The sequence below is a fragment of the Hyalella azteca genome, unplaced genomic scaffold (genome assembly GCF_000764305.2).
Source record: "Hyalella azteca isolate HAZT.00-mixed unplaced genomic scaffold, Hazt_2.0.2 contig5529, whole genome shotgun sequence".
Lineage (NCBI taxonomy): Eukaryota > Metazoa > Arthropoda > Malacostraca > Amphipoda > Hyalellidae > Hyalella > Hyalella azteca.
Window position 1 is genome coordinate 570,873 of NW_025935717.1, and position 20,741 is coordinate 591,613.

Here is a 20,741-nt window from a genome sequence, read left to right on the forward strand (position 1 = left end):
TAACTAAATTCCATTCATCTTATATCGCACATTTCGAGCCTGGTTAATATGTTCTATTATATTTTTGCATAGAAAGTTCGGAAAAAATTAATAAATTAGAAAATAATTCGGTAACCAAAGCGCAGCTCTTACCTGCTATCGGTTTCTGAGGCCTTCGATCTCAAATTTTGCTAGAATTTGAGAGTAATAATCAACTTGACGACCGTGTCTACAGTTTCAAAATATAAGTTTTCCTAAATTTTCGAAATGAAAAGAAACGGATTATTTAGACAAAACCAAAGTTTGAGAAACTACGCTCAAATTGAGCATTAATTAATTTTCAAAGATTTCGGTCATCTCACAAAATTTAAACGCCCCCTCATAGTTCATAGATAAATGCAAACTTTTTTTATTAATAATATATCGTCACTTATCAAACTCTCTCTTCAAGAGAAAATTAGAATTTTATCACAATCAGTCAATAATTTACTGTCATAAATAGCAATATTTTCCATATGACTGTCATTCAACATGAAATACGCATGGATAACGCAAAAAAAGACTAATTAAAATACAAAGGAAATAAGACCAAAGCGCTGATAGATCTCCTACATAGCCAGCCATCCAGAGAGACCACCACAAATTGGCTATACAATGTATGCAAATGGTCGTTTTGAAATTCCTTTATCTCGTAGAGTTAGTGAAAAGAAAAGAAACAGGACATAAAGGGAAAACTGTTTCTCTTTCCTCTGTAAACACAAGCCAGCGAAGATTCGCTCCAGCTTTCAAGTTCAAAGCAAAACAACTGGAACATCTGTCTTTTCAGGAGCCTTTGTTATTTGGACTCCTGTACACTGTGGTTCAGTTCATTTATATTCAAATTAATGTTGAATGCAAGCTTAACCTGTTTGGTTTTGAAGCAATATTAAAATCGTATCAACACATTATAGTGATTGGATCTCCAATTATCAACAAACGGAGAAGGTTCTTGATGATCATCGGCGATGAAGTGATTGATTATTCCTGCTGGTGTGGGTCCCGAACCATGCGTTTGTCACGTGTATGTTAAGTTTAAAAATGATGTTGTACCAAATGCGGATGTACGGATGTTGTAGCAAATGCGGATGTACGGATGTTGTAGCAAATAGGGATGTACGGATGTTGTAGCAAATAGGGATGTACGGATGTTGTAGCAAATGCGGATGTACGGATGTTGTAGCAAATGCGGATGTACGGATGTTGTACCAAATGCGGATGTACGGATGTTGTACCAAATACGGATGTACGGATGTTGTACCAAATACGGATGTTCGGATGTTGTACCAGATACGGATGTTCGGATGTTGTACCAAATACGGATGTACGGATGTTGTACCAGATACGGATGTACGGCTGTTGTACCAAATACGGATGTACGGATGTTGTACCAGATACGGATGTACGGCTGTTGTACCAAATACGGATGTACGGATGTTGTACCAGATACGGATGTACGGCTGTTGTACCAAATACGGATGTACGGCTGTTGTACCATATACGGATGTACGGATGTTGTACCAGATAAGGATGTACGGATGTTGTACCATATAAGGATGTACGGATGTTGTACCAGATACGGATGTTGTAACAAATAAGGGGCTGTAACACTGTAAATCTCTCATTTTCTAGTAAAAGAATATACGTTGTCGCTGGACCGATGAGGCTTATGCAAAGTTAAAATTAGGGAATTGCTGGTAGATACAGCCTCGCCTTGAGTCCTAAGAGAGTCCTACCATTGAAGGAGTATGGGTAATAAAATATATGTGTCTCAAAATAGTGTCTCATAATATACCTACAAGGAAAAACAATGAATTTTATGAATTAATTATATGTTTGTTTAATTAGGCCTTGTTGTGGCCAAAGAAGGAGATTCATTGAGAATGAAGACTTTTAAATAGATTAACTGTGAGAGGTCTGCCAATATAGCAGACTGTCTTCTAATGTTTCATTTGAAGCCACTGGTCACTACATGTTAAGCGACACTTTTATGCATATGAAAATAATTTCAATTTCTGGCATTGACTTTTTTCTCGCTGATTGGCAATTAAGGTGCTCATTCCAATAGACATTATGTTTAATAAGTATATACGTAACCATATTGCTCGAAAAGCTTCCACTGATTTACGCATTCAATTCGTTGGTCCAAATTAGTACCTCAATTAAAGCAATTTTTGAATGCAAAATCAGGTCTAGTTCAACATTTCCCTCTCTATTGTCATTTCAAACATTTATGGAAGCTGTAATAGGAATTAAATCTTGTAATGTTGTCTACAAACTAATTAATTTGCATATCAAATTATAACCTAATTTAGGTATGCAAATATTTGAAATATATGGAATAAAGAAATACGGAATTAATGACGTTTATCCGCAAACAATTGTTCGTGTTGGTTTGTTTGTGTTGGTTTGTTTGTGTTGGGTTGTTTGTGTTGGTTTCTTTGTGTTGGTTTGTTTGTGTTGGTTTGTTTGTGTTGGTTTATTTGTACTGGTGTCTTTGTGTTGGTTTCTTTGTGTTGGTTTGTTTGTGTTGGTTTGTTTGTGTTGGTTTGTTTGTGTAGGTTTCTTTGTGTTGGTTTCTTTGTGTTGGTTTCTTTGTGTTGGTTTGTTTCTGTTGGTTTCTTTGTGTTGGTTTCTTTGTTTTGGTTTATTTGTGTTGGTTTGTTTGTGTAGGTTTGTTTGTTTTGGTTTGTTTGTGTTGGTTTGTTTGTGTTGGTTTGATTGTGTTGGTTTGTTTGTGTTGATTTCTTTGTGTTGGTTTGTTTGTGTTGATTGTTCGTGTTGATTTATTTGTTGTCAGTGAGATAACGAACAGTTATTGCATCGATTGCTAGCTCGTTAGGTATAATTTATGTACTTTAAATTAACATCTGATTTATGATATTTATGACAAAATCTTAGGCAATATTCTATACAAATGAATATGCAAATAAATGCCTGTAGTATTAAAAAACTTGAAACTAAACGACACTGTGAATTTCGATTATAAATAAATAATGAGTGCAACCACCTTTTTTCTAGCTAAAAAATGGTTTAATTCTGACCGATACTTTTTTTTATTGAAGGTAACAGAAATTCATAAATCAACTTCATTTTTTATATACTTGAATTGATCTTAAAAGTGATTAACAATGAACAATATATCATAAAAATAATTTAAGAACATGGTGAAAATAAAAATCAGAAAGAAGAAGATAGTGACAATAATTTGTGTGTAGAAGTTAACTTTAATTCCTATTTACGGCTTGGAAATGAATAACATTTTGCTCGCGAGTAAATCACAATTTCAACATCAAAATTGAAGAAATTTCATTCTTTTCGTTCGTACCAGTACGGTAATATAAATTTATGGACAAATTATACTATGAAAAAGGAAATATTTAAAAATCGGTTTCGGATTGTTTTGCCGTTTCTCAGCAATCCGTTGAAAATCTACTGTAAAATATGTTTATTATCACGAAATGTAAAATACGAAAATTATCAAAATACATCACAAAATTCTAAAAGAATGCGTCATTTCGATCTTGTTCGTTCGTTCAGTCACGATACATGGAGGGAATCTCGCGGGCCTCAGGAGCTGTTACTTTGCTTCGTTAATTAATCATAATTAAGTTAATTAATTAATTAATTTAATTTCATTAATTAATTTAATTAATTATTAAGTCATAACATTTAAAATAAAGCGTAATTTGTCCATGCGAGGGAGTTTATTTGTTCAAAATAAATAGTTGAAAATAAATCTTGACGTTAGAAATTGAGGCTGAAAAGTTCACTAAGGCAGCACTGAATTATTAACGATTATCTAAATTATTGAAAGTCGAAAATTTTTTCAGTAAAAATATCGATTTTGCATCAAATGTCAGGAAAAACACCAGCAAACATTGAATTTCTGACGCTGGACTGAATATCCTGTTGAAAATGATCGGAATATTATTATAATAGCAGCTGAGATCAGTGATGCCCGTGGTGATGATCGTGATGGCCTTTCTTGTGGCCATAATGTTTGTGGTGGCCGTGGTGGCCTTTATGGCCGTAGTGTTTCTTGTGGCCTTTGTCGTGGTGATGGTGATGGCCCTTCTTCTGGTGACCTGACTTGCCGTGCTTCTTATGGTGCTTGCCGCCCTGTAATTTAGTGATGACGTTTGAAACCCTCAGTATAAATTAGACATAAAATTTTTCGACATATCCCAATAACAGTGAAAATTACCACCAATACTACGAGCAGCCGACATATATTCATCTTATAACAAATTCTTCTATGCGAAATCTAAGAATAACTTTGAATTACTCTTCAAGTCTTAATTAACCATGCTATAAACACCTTGAATTTCCCACTCTTGTGATGCCCTCCGTGGTGTTTCTTGAAGTGTTTATCGAAGCTCTTGTGGTCCTTGAAATGCTTCACTTTGTTGCCCTCGTCGTGGTATTTCTTCTTGTGGCCAAACTCCTTCTTGTGGTACAGGTTGTGGAAGCCCTAAAACATCATGAAAAATAGCTTTTTAGTCCATAGGTTTAAATTTATATATTTATTTATATATTATATATACATATATATAGATATAGATACTCCATCTGTTATCAATTTATATATGAATGTAATCACGGACAATGAAGTTTTTTAATTATATAAGAGAAATCGACATCTAATGCAGCTGACTGTAATGTTAATTAATAACACGAATTGAGGGCTGGTCAACATGAATAATAAGAAACATTAAAAGCGAAAAATAAAGGCCGCGAATAATGATAATCTGAAATTAATAGAGCAGAATGTCAATGCATCGCAGTTTAATTTAGCGAGAACTGAGCTATATGGACTAATTATATAATTAATATAGGTCTCATATAATTAATGTCAGCTTCATCATCTGCTGCGCATGTTTCATGCTACAGTAAATGTTGACCGAAGCGAAAATTAATGACAATGAATTACGTTATCCAAGAGAAATCTTTATGATAATGGATTATTTGTTGATGCATTGATAGTTTCCTCGCCGATAGCCTTCTCGCTCCTGCAGAAAATTTATATTCTTCTAAGAATATGTATTACTTAAAAAATGATATTATGATATTCAATGATAAAGAGCAAACCAATTATTCAGGAATAACCAAAGTTGAATGATGAATAACGTTGAATTAATGTAGCGCATTATCCTACCTTCTTCTTGTGTCCTTTGTGGTGATGGCCTTTGGAGCCTTTCTTGTGGCCTTTCTTGCCGTGTTTGCTGTGTTTGTGATGGCCTTTGTAGTGCTTGGCGTGGTGGTGACCTCCATGGTGCTTAGCGCCTTTGTCGAAGAAGCCCTGGGTGACATAAAGGCTTCAATTTATTCAATGATTAATAAAATCAAATTTATTCAATACTTAATAAAATCATATTTATTCAATGATTGATAAAATCCGGTTTATTCAACGGTTAATAAAGTCACATTTATTCAACGGTTAATAAAATCAAATTTATTCAATGGTTAATAAAATCACATTTATTCAATGATTGATAAAATCCGGTTTATTTAACGGTTAATAAAATCACATTTATTCAATGGATAATAAAATCACATTTATTCAATGATTGATAAAATCCGGTTTATTCAACGGTTAATAAAATCACATTTTTTCAATGATTAATAAAATCACATTTATTCAATGATTGATAAAATCCCGTTTATTCAATGCTTAATAAAATCACATCTATTCAATGGTTATTAAAATCGTTGGTAGTGTTCAGATCACTGCCATTATTCAAATACTTTTAACAACAACTAGATTTATAATTATTTTAAGTAATGGATTAAATATATGACGTAACTATCCCCATGAAACTTATTAAAATAAGCCCTTGATGGCTACTTCATTTTCAGTAATTTGATATTCAATTTGGGTTGGGTACCCTTACAGAAAAATAAAGTTCAATAATGCAAACATATATTCCAGTAAATTTTCCCCACATGTGAGCTCACCTTTTTGTGGCCTTTGCCGAAATGTCCTTTGTGATGTTTCTTGTGGCCGTGTATGGCGTGGTGGCCTTTATGGCCTTTATGGCCGTGCTTTTTATGGAAGCCTTTGTGATGATGGCCGTGATGGCTGTGATGACCTGATGTAGTTACAAGTAAAATTCACACGACTGATGCTACTGACCATGAATTTATTTGATTTTGAATGCATTTCATGCATTATTTGGCGTTTATAGTTAAATTTAAAATTCCGTGGACTTGATATTTCAGATGCAAGATAAACATACTAATTATTAATTTTATTACTTGAATTTGAAAAATTCACGTTTTTCAATGAAATGAAATGCTGCTATTTATGATATATGAGACGCCCACCTGCATGAAAAGTTCGCATAGAATATTTTCACGAAGCACGTACTAGAAGTACAAATTGGACGACTTATTAATTCGTACTCAAGGTACCGTATATGTAATTCAGCGGGAACTAAGTGTAGTTGAGGGAGAAGTAATGGTGGTTAAGAGGGACCTTAGGGTGGTTTAGAGTGAACAAAGAGGTAGTTAAGAGGTAATTACCCTAACAAAATTTAGAGTAGCCCTAGTTTCTGGTAATATAAATCAGAAGCTGCTGCGTCTGTAAATTTTCACACGGTATGGATGGTTAAAAATGAACCAAGGTTAGTTTAGAGGATATTAATGAGGTGACCAATGCTAGTTAAAGGGAACAAAAGGTTAGTTAGGAGGGGAATAATTTTTGTACCTCCGGCCGCCGCCATGAGCGGGATGGTCACGACTTTCGAGTGCTGGACAGAGGCGCTGGAGCTCAGCGGGTCTGAAAAGTCAGCGGCATTGTCAGCGCTCGTCAGGACTACTGACGTGTTGTCCTCGTCAGTCTGATGACGACGAGCTGATGAAGCTGCTACAGCTGTAAACAATACAGCTGCAGCCCATACTGCCAACCACACCTGCGCAAGTATGAGCGGCTGATGACAAAGGTGAAGTTTGCTCCGTTTTCAAACGTTAAATTTACGACGTAGTTTGATCTCATTACGAAAAAAATCGCCAGTAACAAAATACTCACCCGGGAATGCTTGACAAATTCAGCACTAAAATTTATCAGGGATTTAACACATTTGTAAAAGTCATACTTTGTAATTCGTTGAGAGATTCGATAGCACTTGAGATTCGAATGCATTTAGATTATCATCTGGACATTACCCTCCCAATAATTGAAACATCAAAAATTATGCCTAGAAATAACATAATACATAAAGTAACTATAGCTCAAAACAAATTGTAATAACGAGCGTTTCATAAAATCTTGACTTACTTTTCTAGAAGCCATGTTTGCTCTGGTACTCCTCTCCTTGGCAAGCACCAGCTCGCAACTGATGCAAACTTTAGCGAGCGCTGACCTTATATAGCCGTGCTTGAAGCTCCGCCTCCATGTGGGTGAACTCTAGTTACACCAACAGAATTCTTCCTCAATGTTTCAAAGCAGACGCAAGAGGAGAAAAAAATCCGAAAAATACAAAATCCGCAAGAGAGTTTGTAACGTTCCTGTGTTAGGCAAGCATTTACGTCAATTGTTTGACACACTTACGTACGTTCGACACCCGAGTTTCTCAGACTTGTCCACATGTGGCGGTCTCTATTGAACTTTAGTGATCTGGTAAAGGTTCAGGCTGTACTCAAAGTTAGTCTAACTTATTTTTACAAAGATCGTATATTTTATACCTGTCAAAAATTCAAATTGAATGAAATTGGATTATCTAATTACATTTTTAAAGGTGCTGATTTGAAGAGAAGCAGCTATCCGATTTGACATGTGTAGCATATGGAAAAAAATAAAGGCACAGATTCAGCCACATAGTTGCGCAAAGTAATGAAATTGCCAAGCTTAAAATTCTCATTATTAAATTCATCGTTATTAATAATGATACACCTGTTGCAAAATAATATAAATTTTTCTGATTTTACCATTTGGAGATCAACTATTATACAGGGTGCGGCGTGGGAACTTACTCTTTTAAAAAAATCACAAAGTAAAAAGTATTAAAGATAGCGTTTTAATTCTTTCTTTTTTACAAAGAGCTACATTTAAAGTTTCGTTGGGTTTACTTACAAGTTTAATTCTTGAATATTACATCTTGAACTGCATGGTCGCAACTGAACTGAGTGGACGAAAAACTTCATAGCCCGCGCACCATATTGCGCATGGCGCCACCTTCCTAGGACTAATGGCCGCCACGTGGCGCGCAATTCAAATAAGTAAGTTCCCGCGCCGCACCCTGTAGTTAGGAAATCATAGAGAAATTATTTGCTTACTATCTCAATTCCTTCTTTATAGAACAGACTTTCCTTGGGTCATTGACATATTATCGATGTATCGTAAAATAGGTAGTTCAGGCTTATCTTTATATATATTTTATCTCTAAAGTAATATACAATATCCATGGTATGCACATGTTATACAATACCTAAATTAATGAAGAGGCTCATTAGTAATCAAGATTTCAAAAGATATTAACATTTTTTTACCAAGTACCTCATTTCGAAGCCTACAAATGTTAATTGTGTATAATTTATGCATTTTTCTCGTACCATAGCAATTTATATTAATAATTAATTAATATAAATTGCCGTCAGATTAATCCAGCTGGGATAGCTACAGTGACTCTAGAATTACAAACATTAAAATGTGAAACAATATTATTAAGCTTCAGTTGCCGCTCCCGCATCTAAAATATTTACTTCGTTTTCTTCTGTTCATAAAAAAACACATTTGCAAATATCAATGATATATCGTTCACCCAAACTCGCAATTCGAGAAACGAATTGCGTTTAGAAATTTAAATCCCTATTTTGTTGCTAGAGATTTCATGTCTCCATTTTCAAGGGTCTCCATTTTCAATGGGACATAATGATCAATTTTTTCTTGAACCACAGTTACTCTCGAACTATGATGGATATCTGAAAAAATGTCGTAAAAATGTCCCACACAAGAATTTTCCACGAAATCACCATAAAGTTATCACTCGGAACCACTTTTTCAAAAGTTGCTCTCAACTTTTCGGGAAACTCTGATTTTAAAGTCCATTCCTTTTAACCTTATGCTTTCCCCAACACAACTTTGGTAGCGCAGAACATTTAACTTCCCTAAAATTGTCAACGAAAATTAAGGAAAAAATTATTTTAAAATATGATATGGTTTTTATGATATTCACGATACAAATGTTGAAGTGGATTAGATGTTTGGTGAAAAAAATGCAATTTATTCGTAGAGGAATGTACAAACCAATATAAAATATTTATTATATTTAAAAAGACAACTTAGAAATATATTGTGTTATATATAAAATTTTCATTGTTTTTTTATAGAATGACCACCAGATACAAGCATTTTACTAATATTGACGATGCCATGAGCATGTTTGATTCAATTCGATTATTTTAATTGGAACTACCTACCTATTGTTTTGATTTCTGCATTTGAATGCTTGTCAAAGTATTCATAATACAATTTATTTATAACAGTACCGAAGTATATTACTTTTTCACTAAATGAAAAAATAGATATTTGAGCTCTGGAATTAAAATTTGCACAAAATATCTTCTAGCTGCCCTAAAAATAAGCTATGAAAAATAACACGGAAGCCTGATCTGTAGCTAGGTATAATGCTAATGTACTTACGATACTCCATCAGAATCACTGTAATGACGATCTTAAAATTTTTCCATTAATTGCCTAAATTAATAAATTTATCTAATTACACTCTGAGAAAATTGTTATCATCCAAAAAAATAAATCGAATATTAATCAATTTATAGCGCATTTTCTCATTTATGGAAAAAAATGCTTTATTGTGCTCGCCATGTCCGTCCGTCCGTCTGTCCGTCCGTGACTTCACGTTTTCGTCGACGAGAAAATGCGCTCTCTGTCACTCACTGCAGTGAGTACTGAGTTATAATTTTTAATTTAAAAATGGAGAATATTCGCCACAATTACGTCAAAAACAAGGATATTAATCGATAGCACATCCTCAACTTACATTGAATTGAGGCGTTGCCAAACTAATTTTTTATACATGTGAACGATACTAGATTGATGTACGTTTAGTTATAGAAATTTAGCAGGCTCTATACCGACGAAAAGTCCAAATTTGAAACGTTATCAAAATTTGCATTTCATTGCAGGATCTTCGAGATAACAACGTGAAAAATAATCAACTTTCGAGCCAGTTAGGATATACCTGTTAATCTGCATAACCTGTTCTGCCTGGTTAAGTTAATCATGATGTTGATGCATCCAATTTGAAAGGGACTTTGGAAAAACGATGTCGCTGAACAATATCGCTCTTTCAAACCATTAATTCGGTTGTATGTCATATATTAGGAAATTTCGAGCAAAACTATTGAAACATTACCTCGGGTAATTCTGCTACTAATGTTGACTTGTAGTCTGAAGTTAACAAACTGGTTATCACTCACGGGAAAAGCAGCGCCTCGAAAATTTAGATCAATATTTATAAGATTCAAAATATGTGAAAATCGTTCAACCTAACATTTACCTATTAGTGTGCTCCATTTCTTATCGACTATTGTTCTGGAAATTCCATGATATTGTAGTTTTATAGTTACGTGAAATGTACGAAGACCTTCAATCGTTAGACCGACACATGAAGCGAAAACTGGACGATGAGCTTCAAGCAGAAGTCGGATGTTCGCGAACAATGGACCGTTGCTCAACTGTTCGCAGCGCAACAGCAACTGCAAGCTGTTGTTCCTGTTTTTTTTCTTGTTCATAAACTCAGTGCAGGAGCTCGTCCCAGTTTCTATTTACATCTCTGCAAAAAAAACTACAGCAAGAATATATTTATTTTGCGAATCCATTCCGTGTATTTGAACGTGCAGAAGCTTTATTGCCTGTATGCAATTTTTACTATGCAATTCTTCCCTCTGCTGCAGTGCATGAAAAGCTGTTAAAAACTATTACGATTTTGCAGCAATGCACAATTTTATTCAGTACAACTTTGTATATGACTTTTCTATTGCAGCTCTGTATGCAGTTTGAAACCTAGCTACAGCTGCAGCTACAGTTGTCGGTCCGCAGATACTGGATAAAACTGTATACATAGGATATCATAGCTATATGATAACAACTGTATATAATTTACAGCTGTTACAAATTGAATAAAAACTCTATATAATTGGCAGCTGTTAAAACGATTCAATCATTGACCATATTTCGGCCAACAAACAACAACTCTATCATGTGATTTTTAGCCTAACAACTTTCATTTTTACGATTGATGATTTAACAGCTGCTGCTGCTCATCATTTTAGTCGACCACATCTCGAGGAAGCGCCACCCTTGTTGCGACATTCCCTGCGTGCATCTCTCCCCCATCCTGCGTGCATCTCTCCCCCATCCTGCGTGCATCTCTCCCCCATCCTGCGTGCATCTCTCCCCCAGCCTGCGTGCATCTCTCCCCCAGCCTGCGCGCATCTCTCCCCCAGCCTGCGTGCATCTCTCCCCCATCCTGCGTGCATCTCTCCCCCAGCCTGCGTCCATCTCTCCCCCAGCCTGCGTGCATCTCTCCCCCAGCCTGACCTGCGTGCATCTCTCCCCCATCCTGCGTGCATCTCTCCCCCATCCTGCGTGCATCTTTCCCCCAGTCTCATTTCCCGGAGTTTGTTCCATGCTGACACTCTCATATTACAGTTCTAATGATAACATCACAACGAATCTACCTCCACTGGCAGATGAGGGTCTCTATTAACTGTAATATGCTATTTATTCTGCATATATTGATTGATTTTGAACAGAGTCGGAGATTTAATCCTCTAGAATTATCTATATTATTCATTTTGGCGTCAAGAATGCAAGCCATTTTCATTAGCGTAATGTAAAGTTCAGGCGAAAAGTTTATAGAGTCGACCAAGGTGAGATAAGCTTGGCTGTTTTTTTCTGGAAATTCCATTTATCGATAAAATGCACGAATTTTCCTCTAAAAATATATAATAAGATTCGCACATTTTAACTATGAAGGCAGTTTGATTTGAAGTATAAATTGTATAGAAAGGACAGTGTTCCGATGAAATTAGATGATATGAAATAACTGAAATAATGTCGATGTCACCATGAATTTCCACCTATCTGCCATTTCGATTAATGAAAATGTTGGCATATGTTCGGCTGAAAATGTTTGCAAATTAATACATACTATTTATAAATTATCTGAGAACTCCTTCGTAATTTTTCTGATTTGATAATTAAACTGATGATGTGGAATGATTTAGTATTCAGGCTTTATCATTACTTTTTGATCATTACTTACCATTAATTTTTTAAATATATATATATATATATTGAAGAAATAATAGAGCTCATCGGGATGAAAGGAAGTACAACAAAATATTTGCAAAAAAATAAATATATATTTCGAAAATCAATAAAAGTTATAGCATGCGCCACACTTCAACAGGAAATGCGAAACAATTGCAATTTTTCTTTGCGGCTATTCTACAAAATCCGTTTTCGTGTAGCGTCTGACGAAATTCGATCGCATTTAAAACAACAAAAAGTTCGTCTCGTCAATAAAATATCTTATACGTATCAACACATTTTCCATATAAAAAATTATTTTCAACGGTCAATCATTGTAAAATAAACAATATTCAAGTCTATGCGTTTAAAGACTGTAGACATTTTCTTTCATGAACAAAAAAAAGTAAAACATGAATAAAAAAATAGAAGAATTCGAAACATAAAATTTCCATTAGATTTAAACAGCACGAGTTGAAACATTGTAATGAACAGTGACATAATACAGTCGAGAAATGGAACCGATCCTTAAATTATTTTCGCTAATGACAGATGATTAAATAAACTTCCTGATTAGCTGAAAACATTTATAATAATTAAAATCTGTATAATGGCCATGCTTATTTAACATACGAGATGAACAAAACCCTCTTCTACAACACACCAAAGACTGTAAATAATTTTAAACAATACCGTAACAAGTGCCTCTCAAGTTAGCCTGCGTCAGTCAGATAAATGGAAGCATACATCACGCGAATATTCTAAGCGAACCGCAAGATGAATGAACCTGTGCATCCAGACTCGCATTAACCTGATCGAAAAGCCATGCGTCCTACGCGTGCCGTTGCCGAGAACGCCTACAGCCCTAAACTGATAAATTTAATGGATTACACCCGATATATATATTGATCCTTGGAGATATATTGAGCCTCCTAAAATAACGTTAGGTAAAGAAGCTTCGTTGAAAGGCAACAATTTTCGATACCGTTAGAAATATGGCGTGCATCAGTAAATTTTGTTGAGGCGAGAGTTGATTTTGTTGAGGGAACGCGTACGGTATTTCACTCAAAGATATTGCATGAGTTGGTTACGAAAAATATTGTGAATTTTAGCATCACCAATGGAATATATTCAAACAATGTCTGTTTTCAAAAAAATTACATGTAGAGATACATCTGGTTTTGGCATCCAAAAATGGCCAAACGCGGCCAATGTTTAGGTAAATAAGTCCTTTAATAAAAACCGTGATGGCCATGATGGCCTTTTTTGTGGCCATAATGTTTGTGGAGGCCGTGGTGGCCTTTGTGGCCGTAGTGTTTCTTGTGGCCCTGGTCGTGATGATGGTGATGGCCCTTCTTGTGGTGACCGGACTTGCCGTGCTTATTGTGGTGCTTCCCGCCCTTAGTTAATTAGAAGTTAATTAATAATACATAATTAATTTACACAGCTACAAAACCTGGAACTCATTGCTCTATTTCAATCAAAATAATTGCATCAATTGTGCGTGGCTATGCGCGATCAAATGAATTAATTTTGACTATTAAATTTAAAAAACTGTATTAATTTTCATGTTCTTGGATATCTCCATACAAATAAAATTTTCCATCTAAGCTTAAGTATATTTAAACGCTAGAAATTCTCGTGGAACTTGCTGCTCTTTTTATACCCTGCGTCGCTCATCACAACAATAAAATCCCCATTTAAATTTGAAACAGAAATTACATTTTGAATAAACTTTAATACCGTCTATGGACTATTAATAATATTAATCCGAAATTAATGACTTACATGATATTTGCTGCCCTTGTGGTGGCCAGCGTTGCCCTTCTTGAAGTGTTTGTGGAGATGGTCGTAGTTCTTGAAGTGTTTCTTGAGGTCCTTGTCGTCCCAGAACTTCTTCTTGTGGCCGAACTCCTCCTTGTGGTACACGTTGTGGAAACCCTGAGGCAAGACGTTCACGCATTTAATCCACAAAAATCCACATATATAATTGAAAAAAATTATCCTGAGAGTGTTTGAATACGATATTTAATGGGAAAAATAACACGTACACCCTGAAGTTATTACGAATTAAATCTCTGGTGGAGTTAAGAGAATTTTACTAATGAAATTTGGTCACACTCGCTTCTTATGTGTATTAACATCTGTAATAAATGCAAATGTAAGCATTTACTAGAATAATAAAGTAATAGAAATTATATACCTTGTTCTTGTGTCCTTTCTTGTGGAAGCCTTTGACGCCTTTCTTGTGGCCTTTGCGGCCCTTGACGCCTTTGTGGAAGTGACCGTGGTGACCTTTCTTGTGGTGGTGACCGCCATATTTCTTGCCGAAGTTGTCGAAGAAGCCCTTGAATGTCATCAAATAAACTTAAATTTCCACTTAAAAAAAACTGTAATTCAGATTTATTGTTTAATTTAAGACAATTTTAAGAAATAAGATGGGACCGATTTTGATAGTTTTAACCGTTTTTTCAGCTAATGGAGAAGTCATTCATAGTCTGAAAAAAACAATTGCAATATTTTCTTTCGTATTAGCATTTCTTATTTACCTTTTTGTGGCCTTTGCCGAAATGTCCTTTGTGATGTTTCTTGTGGCCGTGTTTGGCGTGGTGGCCTTTATGGCCTTTATGGCCGTGCTTCTTTAGGAAGCCTTTGTGATGATGGCCGTGGTGGCCGTGGTGGCCACCAAAAAATCCTGATTTCAATCATAACATTCTATCAACGCCAAAAATTATAAATGGATGACATAGTAAAATTTATCGAAACTTCTCCTTAAAAAAAAACTGAACTTTCCATGTGCAGGAGACAGTTTAATTTTTGAATCAGTTAAACTACACTTATTCTGGATTAAGCCTGAGTCCCATATAGTCACAATAATACTCTATTAATTATAACCAATTTATTCCTTTACGAGTTATTTGTTCGAATGATTTCTTCTTTTTCTGAAGCCCTGAATTTAGTATGGTTTTAGTTAAAGGTCAATAAGTCATATTTTTACTTATTTTATACATTTCACGTTATTTCATACCCAACTTTTTCGCTGACAAATTTATGTCAGTGCGAAAACGTGGAGTTTAAAAATTGATCGAATAGTACCGGCAAAATCAATTCAACCTCACCAGTTGCTGCAGTTTGCAGCGGAGTCTCCACCACCGCAGAAAATTGTTGCGACTCGCTACCTTGCATATGGTCGCCATCAGGTACCATCAACTCTTCTTGGGTCTTAGAATGTCTCCCCTGAACCATGGTGGTAGCAACCACAGCCCAAACCACAAGCACTACCTGTAAATTTAAAGGAGTTGAAAATTGTTGTTGAATAGAGATAATTGAATAGGGAATGAAGAATATTGTTGTTGGCAGCTTGACTGAGTTGGTGGTCATAGTACGTGTGACTATATATAAGTGATTTTATGTCCAAATAATCAGATTGAATACGTTTTGCTGAAAGCGAAAGGCAGTTCGCCGAATAATTTGTAATAGAAAATTAGTGATGACTGTTTGATATTTTAACAGTTGCGTGTGCTTTGCGCCATTGAATCGAGTTAAAATACATTGTTCAAGCAACTTTGCTATCTTAGATAGCATACTTATGCATGCCAGTCTGCCAGATGATTAAGCTTTCGTGTTGAATAGAGGCTGATAGAGCTAATACGAGAGTACTTGATCTCGTAATGAAAAATCGTGTGCGTATAATAATGAAAATTATGGTTAATATTTGGCTTCTTATTAGACGACAAATTTACAAATTTTTATATCAACAATTGTAGAAATTTTTATATCAACAAAATTACTGTTGAACATATGAGTAACGATGCCTCACCTTAACCCAGGTCATCTCGATGGTTATTGCAGAAGAATTAAACTCGTATAATGATTGTTCGTCGCCCAAGTAAGTTAACCTAAAGCTAGTGTCGTTGCGCCTACGCTTCGATCGGAACTATGCTTGATCCGTCCCAAACCCTTCTATTTATTTCATGGTTGCCCCGGATGTTTTGAAAAGTTCCGCCCACAATCTTGCGTACTAGTTTTTCCAAGCACGTATCGAAGTGGGTCAACCGCCGACGCCATTACAAACAAGATCTTCCCCAACATGTATTGTAGCGCGTCAACTTACCGTGGCGTAACTTGGCCACACCTTCATGTCACCGTCACAATTGAATGGCGCAACTTACTTGTTTTCGGCTACGCGTATGTGGATGATGACGGAACGTAAGAAGCTACAAACAATCGACTATCTGGTAAATTTTCTGTTGGCTTTGCAGACACAATTGATGCGAATAACTTCACGCCGGCCGTAAAATGTGGATTTCAATGGCTTGGTCGCTTAGAAGGCAAAAATATACTAACTCCAATGTTGCCATGTCTATGACATGTTGACGTTTGCTTCAAGTTATATATATATATATATACATATGCGATGTAAAATTCGTCATAAACAAGCAAGAAAAATTTTCAAGGAACAATTCCCTGTTTTTAATTAATAAAATCAATTCTTTTTTTTTTTTGTTGGAATGGTGAGTGTGGGAGGCCTTTAAAAAAATTCCTTTTACTTCCATACAGATACTAAATAAGTGAAGGAAACACTATTAATTTATAAAAGTGAATCTTTCAAACAATAAAACCTTTAGGAAAATTCATATTTATTCAATTTTCATACAACAAATTTCATATATAAATCTTCAAGAATGTTTTTCATACATTCCGCTCCTAGAGAAGTTCCGCTCAATCCGGATCATTAACCAAACCTCTCTATTCTGTTTTCCACGCTCTCATGCTCGGTTTAGTTGAACAGCTAAAGAGTTTTAATTTAATCGAACGTGTAGAATCGGATATTATTTCTTACCTATTAATATCAAAGTTTTACAATTACTGTAGGTTCTTATAGTTTTGGTTATTATTGTTTTCTAAGTCAATAACATCTCCGAATAAGAATAGGTAATCCGATTTTGAAAGCAGCCTGTTAACTACAAATTATTATGGGTAATACCTTGTCTGCTGCTGAAAATGCTGCCGCCTCACTGGCCACGCACCAATTTCAAGCAAATACAGCTTCTGGCAAGTGTCCAGTTGATCATGCTGCTCTGAAAGTACAGAAGGATCAAGATTCCTCTTCCAGTTGTCCTGTCAGTGTCAGAGACAACAACAATCACAGTCCTTCTGTTGGTGAGTTTCATGGGTTATTGTTCACAAAATTTGAAATTTCTTAATTCTTACTTACTACTAATGATTTAGAACATAGTGGCAAAGCAGAGAGTTTTTTAGACTCTTCCTCAAGTTCATTTTTGAGTCCTATAAGTAGACCAGTAAAGTATCTTGGATACCAGAATCATCATACATAAGAAATCTGTTAAAATCTTGAGTAAATGAGGAAATTAAAAATGAACTGATTCTAGAAAACCACTGGTTTGCCACTATGATTTAGAATGATATCTTAAGGCTCCAAGTAACCATGGTGCAGAGAGTGATAAAGATTTGAAAGATATTCGGAGACGAATTAGCAGACAAATTTACTCTTTCGAAGATCTTGCCGACGCCATTTACCAATCTTCCCGAAGCTTCGGCGACGCAGTCAACCTTCCAGAAACTTCGGCTATGCTGCCAACGATGCTTTCTGTGAGGCGAAGTTACATGTATAACCTTGAGAATAAACGTTAGGTTAACTAATTTACGGTTGTTCAGATACATTGACTGGCATCGAGTTAAATTTTAATAATTTTTCCTGTAGAACTTTTTGCCATTTTTGATTAAACTTCTTAAAATTTAAACTTCAATATGACCGCTCAGAAAGTTTCTAATAAATTTAAATATTATAGAGGCCGAAGTAAATCGTAAAATCCAAAAAATCGCGATCTAAATAATTTTATTGTAATTGTCCAACGTTAAATGTCAGCTGAACATAAGTAAGCCTTTTTTCATATTCATATATTATAAAATTCATTTATTAATAAATTTTATTATGTAATAATAAAATATAATAAATCACCAACACGGGAGTCGAGAGCTTGTTGTCAAACCATGAACTGTCCTAAACGTTTGACTCCTTGTTCAGCCATGGCTGCTGCCCCGCCGGTTGCAGCTACCTCGTTCAGTTGCCAGAGGCACGGTTCTCGACTGTCTTCCTGTAATTAATATTCGTTGCATTTTCAGATCTCCTATCTTTGATTTCAATTTTCTAGAATATAATTTATTCTATCCTATTATTAATGACATGTCTTTAAAAGCACAGTAAATATATATTTTTGAGAATAAACTTTAGGGTATATAATTTGCGGTCATTCGCTTACCTTTGGATGAAATGTGCTTTGTATTTGTTTCATTATTTATAGGTCAGTCTAAATCGTCTCCGTCTGTCTGTCAGTCCGTGACTTCATGTTTTCGTCGACGAGAAAATGCGCTCTCTAATATTACACTTTATCCGTCTGTCCGTCCGTCCGTCTGTCCGTCCGTCTGCCTGTCAGTCCGTCTGTCCGTCCGTTTTGCATTACTATCATGGATACGGTATTGAAGGATATGCAGTGAATGTTAAATCGCATCATCGCGAACACAGGGCTTGGCGGGATCGCTTTCTTGCCCACCAACTCCAAGACGAAATAGTTTAATCTCTATTTCAAACGTATAAAAATTTTATCTTCTACTAATACTTACTAAATAGTTTACCATCTATTCACTACTAATAAAATGGTTCACCTTCTCTCTACTACTAATAAAATTTAGAGTATTACTTTAGATTAAGTGCATCCAAAAAAGGGTGTTTTTTTTAATTATATGGTTTTTGGGGTGTAGATTAGGAATCTGAAATCCGTTTTTGGCGGTACCGATTTTTTTATATATTTTCTATAGAAAACGACAATGAGGGACCCGTGGGGAACCGGGGGTTTTAGGGGTAGGGGGGACACGCCTGTAGTGACTAGATAATATTATAGTGTATAACCTCCAAGCTGAGAGATATTATAATTTCTTTGAGATTAATAGTTGTAAAGCTGTACCTTGTCGCATAGTTAATGTAAAGGTAGATGGATGGTCGGCCGCCAAAAGTCGTGGTTCGGATAAGTTTTTCGAAAATTTCCGGTTTGGTTGCTTCATATTGACATAAAACAGCAGCTTTCAATTCTTCATAATCATTTGAGTCAATTATGGCAGCAGGTAGTCGAGCGAGAAGTGTTGGAGGTAACTTGGTCAGAGCGGTGCAGAATTTAGTATTCGAGCTTGTTATACGTTTGATGGTGAATTGAGCTTCGAGGATCTTGAAATAAATGGCCGCTGTGCCATCCGTCCACTCCGGAACTTGCACTTCCGCGGCTGCACAAACGCGCTCTTCGGTAATATTCTGCTCTTTGACCTCCATGTCGACAAGAAGTGATCACCTCGACCACCGTAACTGCTACTGCTGCTGCTGCTGCTGTGATGAAAGCTTAGGTTGCCAAGGGTATGCGAAAATTAAGATGGACGTACTAATTTTAAAGTTAGTTTACCCTGGGGGTAAGGAGCAAGTTTACTGTATTGAAAAGTAACTTAGTCTGGGGTCACCAATTGTGGGGTAACAGCCGTAAGTTACCCGCACAGTGAGGAAATTACGAGTACGGAAATGAATCAAACTGGATCAAGTGAATTTATTTGATACGGCAAAGAATAAGGAATGATAACAGTATAAATAGAAATAATAGAAATAATACCCTTGGCAATGTGGGAACCTGTTCGAGAAGTATGTCTTATAAGTATCCATGATGAGGCAAATAATAGTACAATATAACCAGTTATGCATATAAACAAAGAAACTTATCTTAGAGACCTAAATCTTAACTAACCTGCTGTTGTGGATCGGCTGGGCTATACTGACTAAGGGACAAACTAGAACGCGAGGTAAACTTCCTAACGGTGTTGCCAAGGCAGAGGAAAAAGGATATATTTATTTAAAAGTCGTAATTTCTAGGTTCGCTACATACTAATAGATACATATGTATATAGATAGATACAGACATACATGCATTACATAAATGACCAGTGATGTATGTATGTACATACAGACATACGCGGGAGACGTTACATAGCACTGCATGACCTATGCTTGTTTCCCGCCCTTTTGTGATCAAGCCAGTCACACGTGAGGGCGGTGAGGCAGTCGTACCACACCCGCCGATGGTAAGCATACCACAGTCGTACCTATTCTTTTATGGTGTGGTATGTATACGCCTCTGATGGTATTCTAATCTTTCTTCTAATTGTTCCAAAATTTTCACAGCTGCTCGCCTATGAGAACGTGCATATTTTCGTCCCAGCCGTTGCGGTCCCTTCAGCATTCCTTTCTATGCTGATGGTTTGATATAAAAAATATATACATTATACAGATACATCTGCATTATTTAATGGCTTTGTTGTTAAAAGTATATTTTCTGGTAAGAATTTGTAAGAGTATTAAATGAAATTTCTGAATATTCGTTAATCGGTAATT

The 20,741-nt window shown here is 35.6% G+C and overlaps 2 protein-coding genes across 2 annotated transcripts; both read right to left on the minus strand.

The window, feature by feature from the left end:
- Positions 1–3,647: 3,647 nt before the first annotated feature.
- Positions 3,648–7,343, minus strand: LOC108677578 (histidine-rich glycoprotein). The gene is made up of 6 exons (XM_018165819.2): positions 7,295–7,343; positions 6,725–6,929; positions 5,974–6,107; positions 5,174–5,317; positions 4,337–4,489; positions 3,648–4,137 (listed from the first exon to the last, which is right to left on the minus strand). The coding sequence occupies exons 1-6, from the start codon at positions 7,307–7,309 to the stop codon at positions 3,967–3,969; spliced, it is 822 nt and encodes a 273-aa protein (XP_018021308.1). The 5' UTR covers positions 7,310–7,343; the 3' UTR covers positions 3,648–3,966.
- A 5,040-nt stretch (positions 7,344–12,383) lies between these two features.
- On the minus strand, positions 12,384–16,216 carry LOC108677579 (histidine-rich glycoprotein-like). The gene is made up of 6 exons (XM_018165820.2): positions 16,113–16,216; positions 15,412–15,574; positions 14,842–14,987; positions 14,496–14,639; positions 14,081–14,233; positions 12,384–13,692 (listed from the first exon to the last, which is right to left on the minus strand). Exons 1-6 carry the CDS (start codon positions 16,125–16,127, stop codon positions 13,525–13,527), a joined length of 789 nt encoding a protein of 262 aa, XP_018021309.1. The 5' UTR covers positions 16,128–16,216; the 3' UTR covers positions 12,384–13,524.
- Positions 16,217–20,741: the final 4,525 nt, after the last annotated feature.

Coding starts and splice junctions, on each gene's coding strand:
- LOC108677579 (XM_018165820.2), bottom strand. Junction 14,988..15,411: donor GCTGCAAACTGCAGCAACTG/GTGAGGTTGAAT, acceptor GATTGAAATCAG/GATTTTTTGGTGGCCACCAC. Junction 14,234..14,495: donor AGAAAGGACACAAGAACAAG/GTATATAATTTC, acceptor GTCTTGCCTCAG/GGTTTCCACAACGTGTACCA.
- LOC108677578 (XM_018165819.2), bottom strand. Junction 6,108..6,724: donor GCTCATGGCGGCGGCCGGAG/GTACAAAAATTA, acceptor TAACTACATCAG/GTCATCACAGCCATCACGGC. Junction 4,138..4,336: donor ACAAGAGTGGGAAATTCAAG/GTGTTTATAGCA, acceptor ACTAAATTACAG/GGCGGCAAGCACCATAAGAA.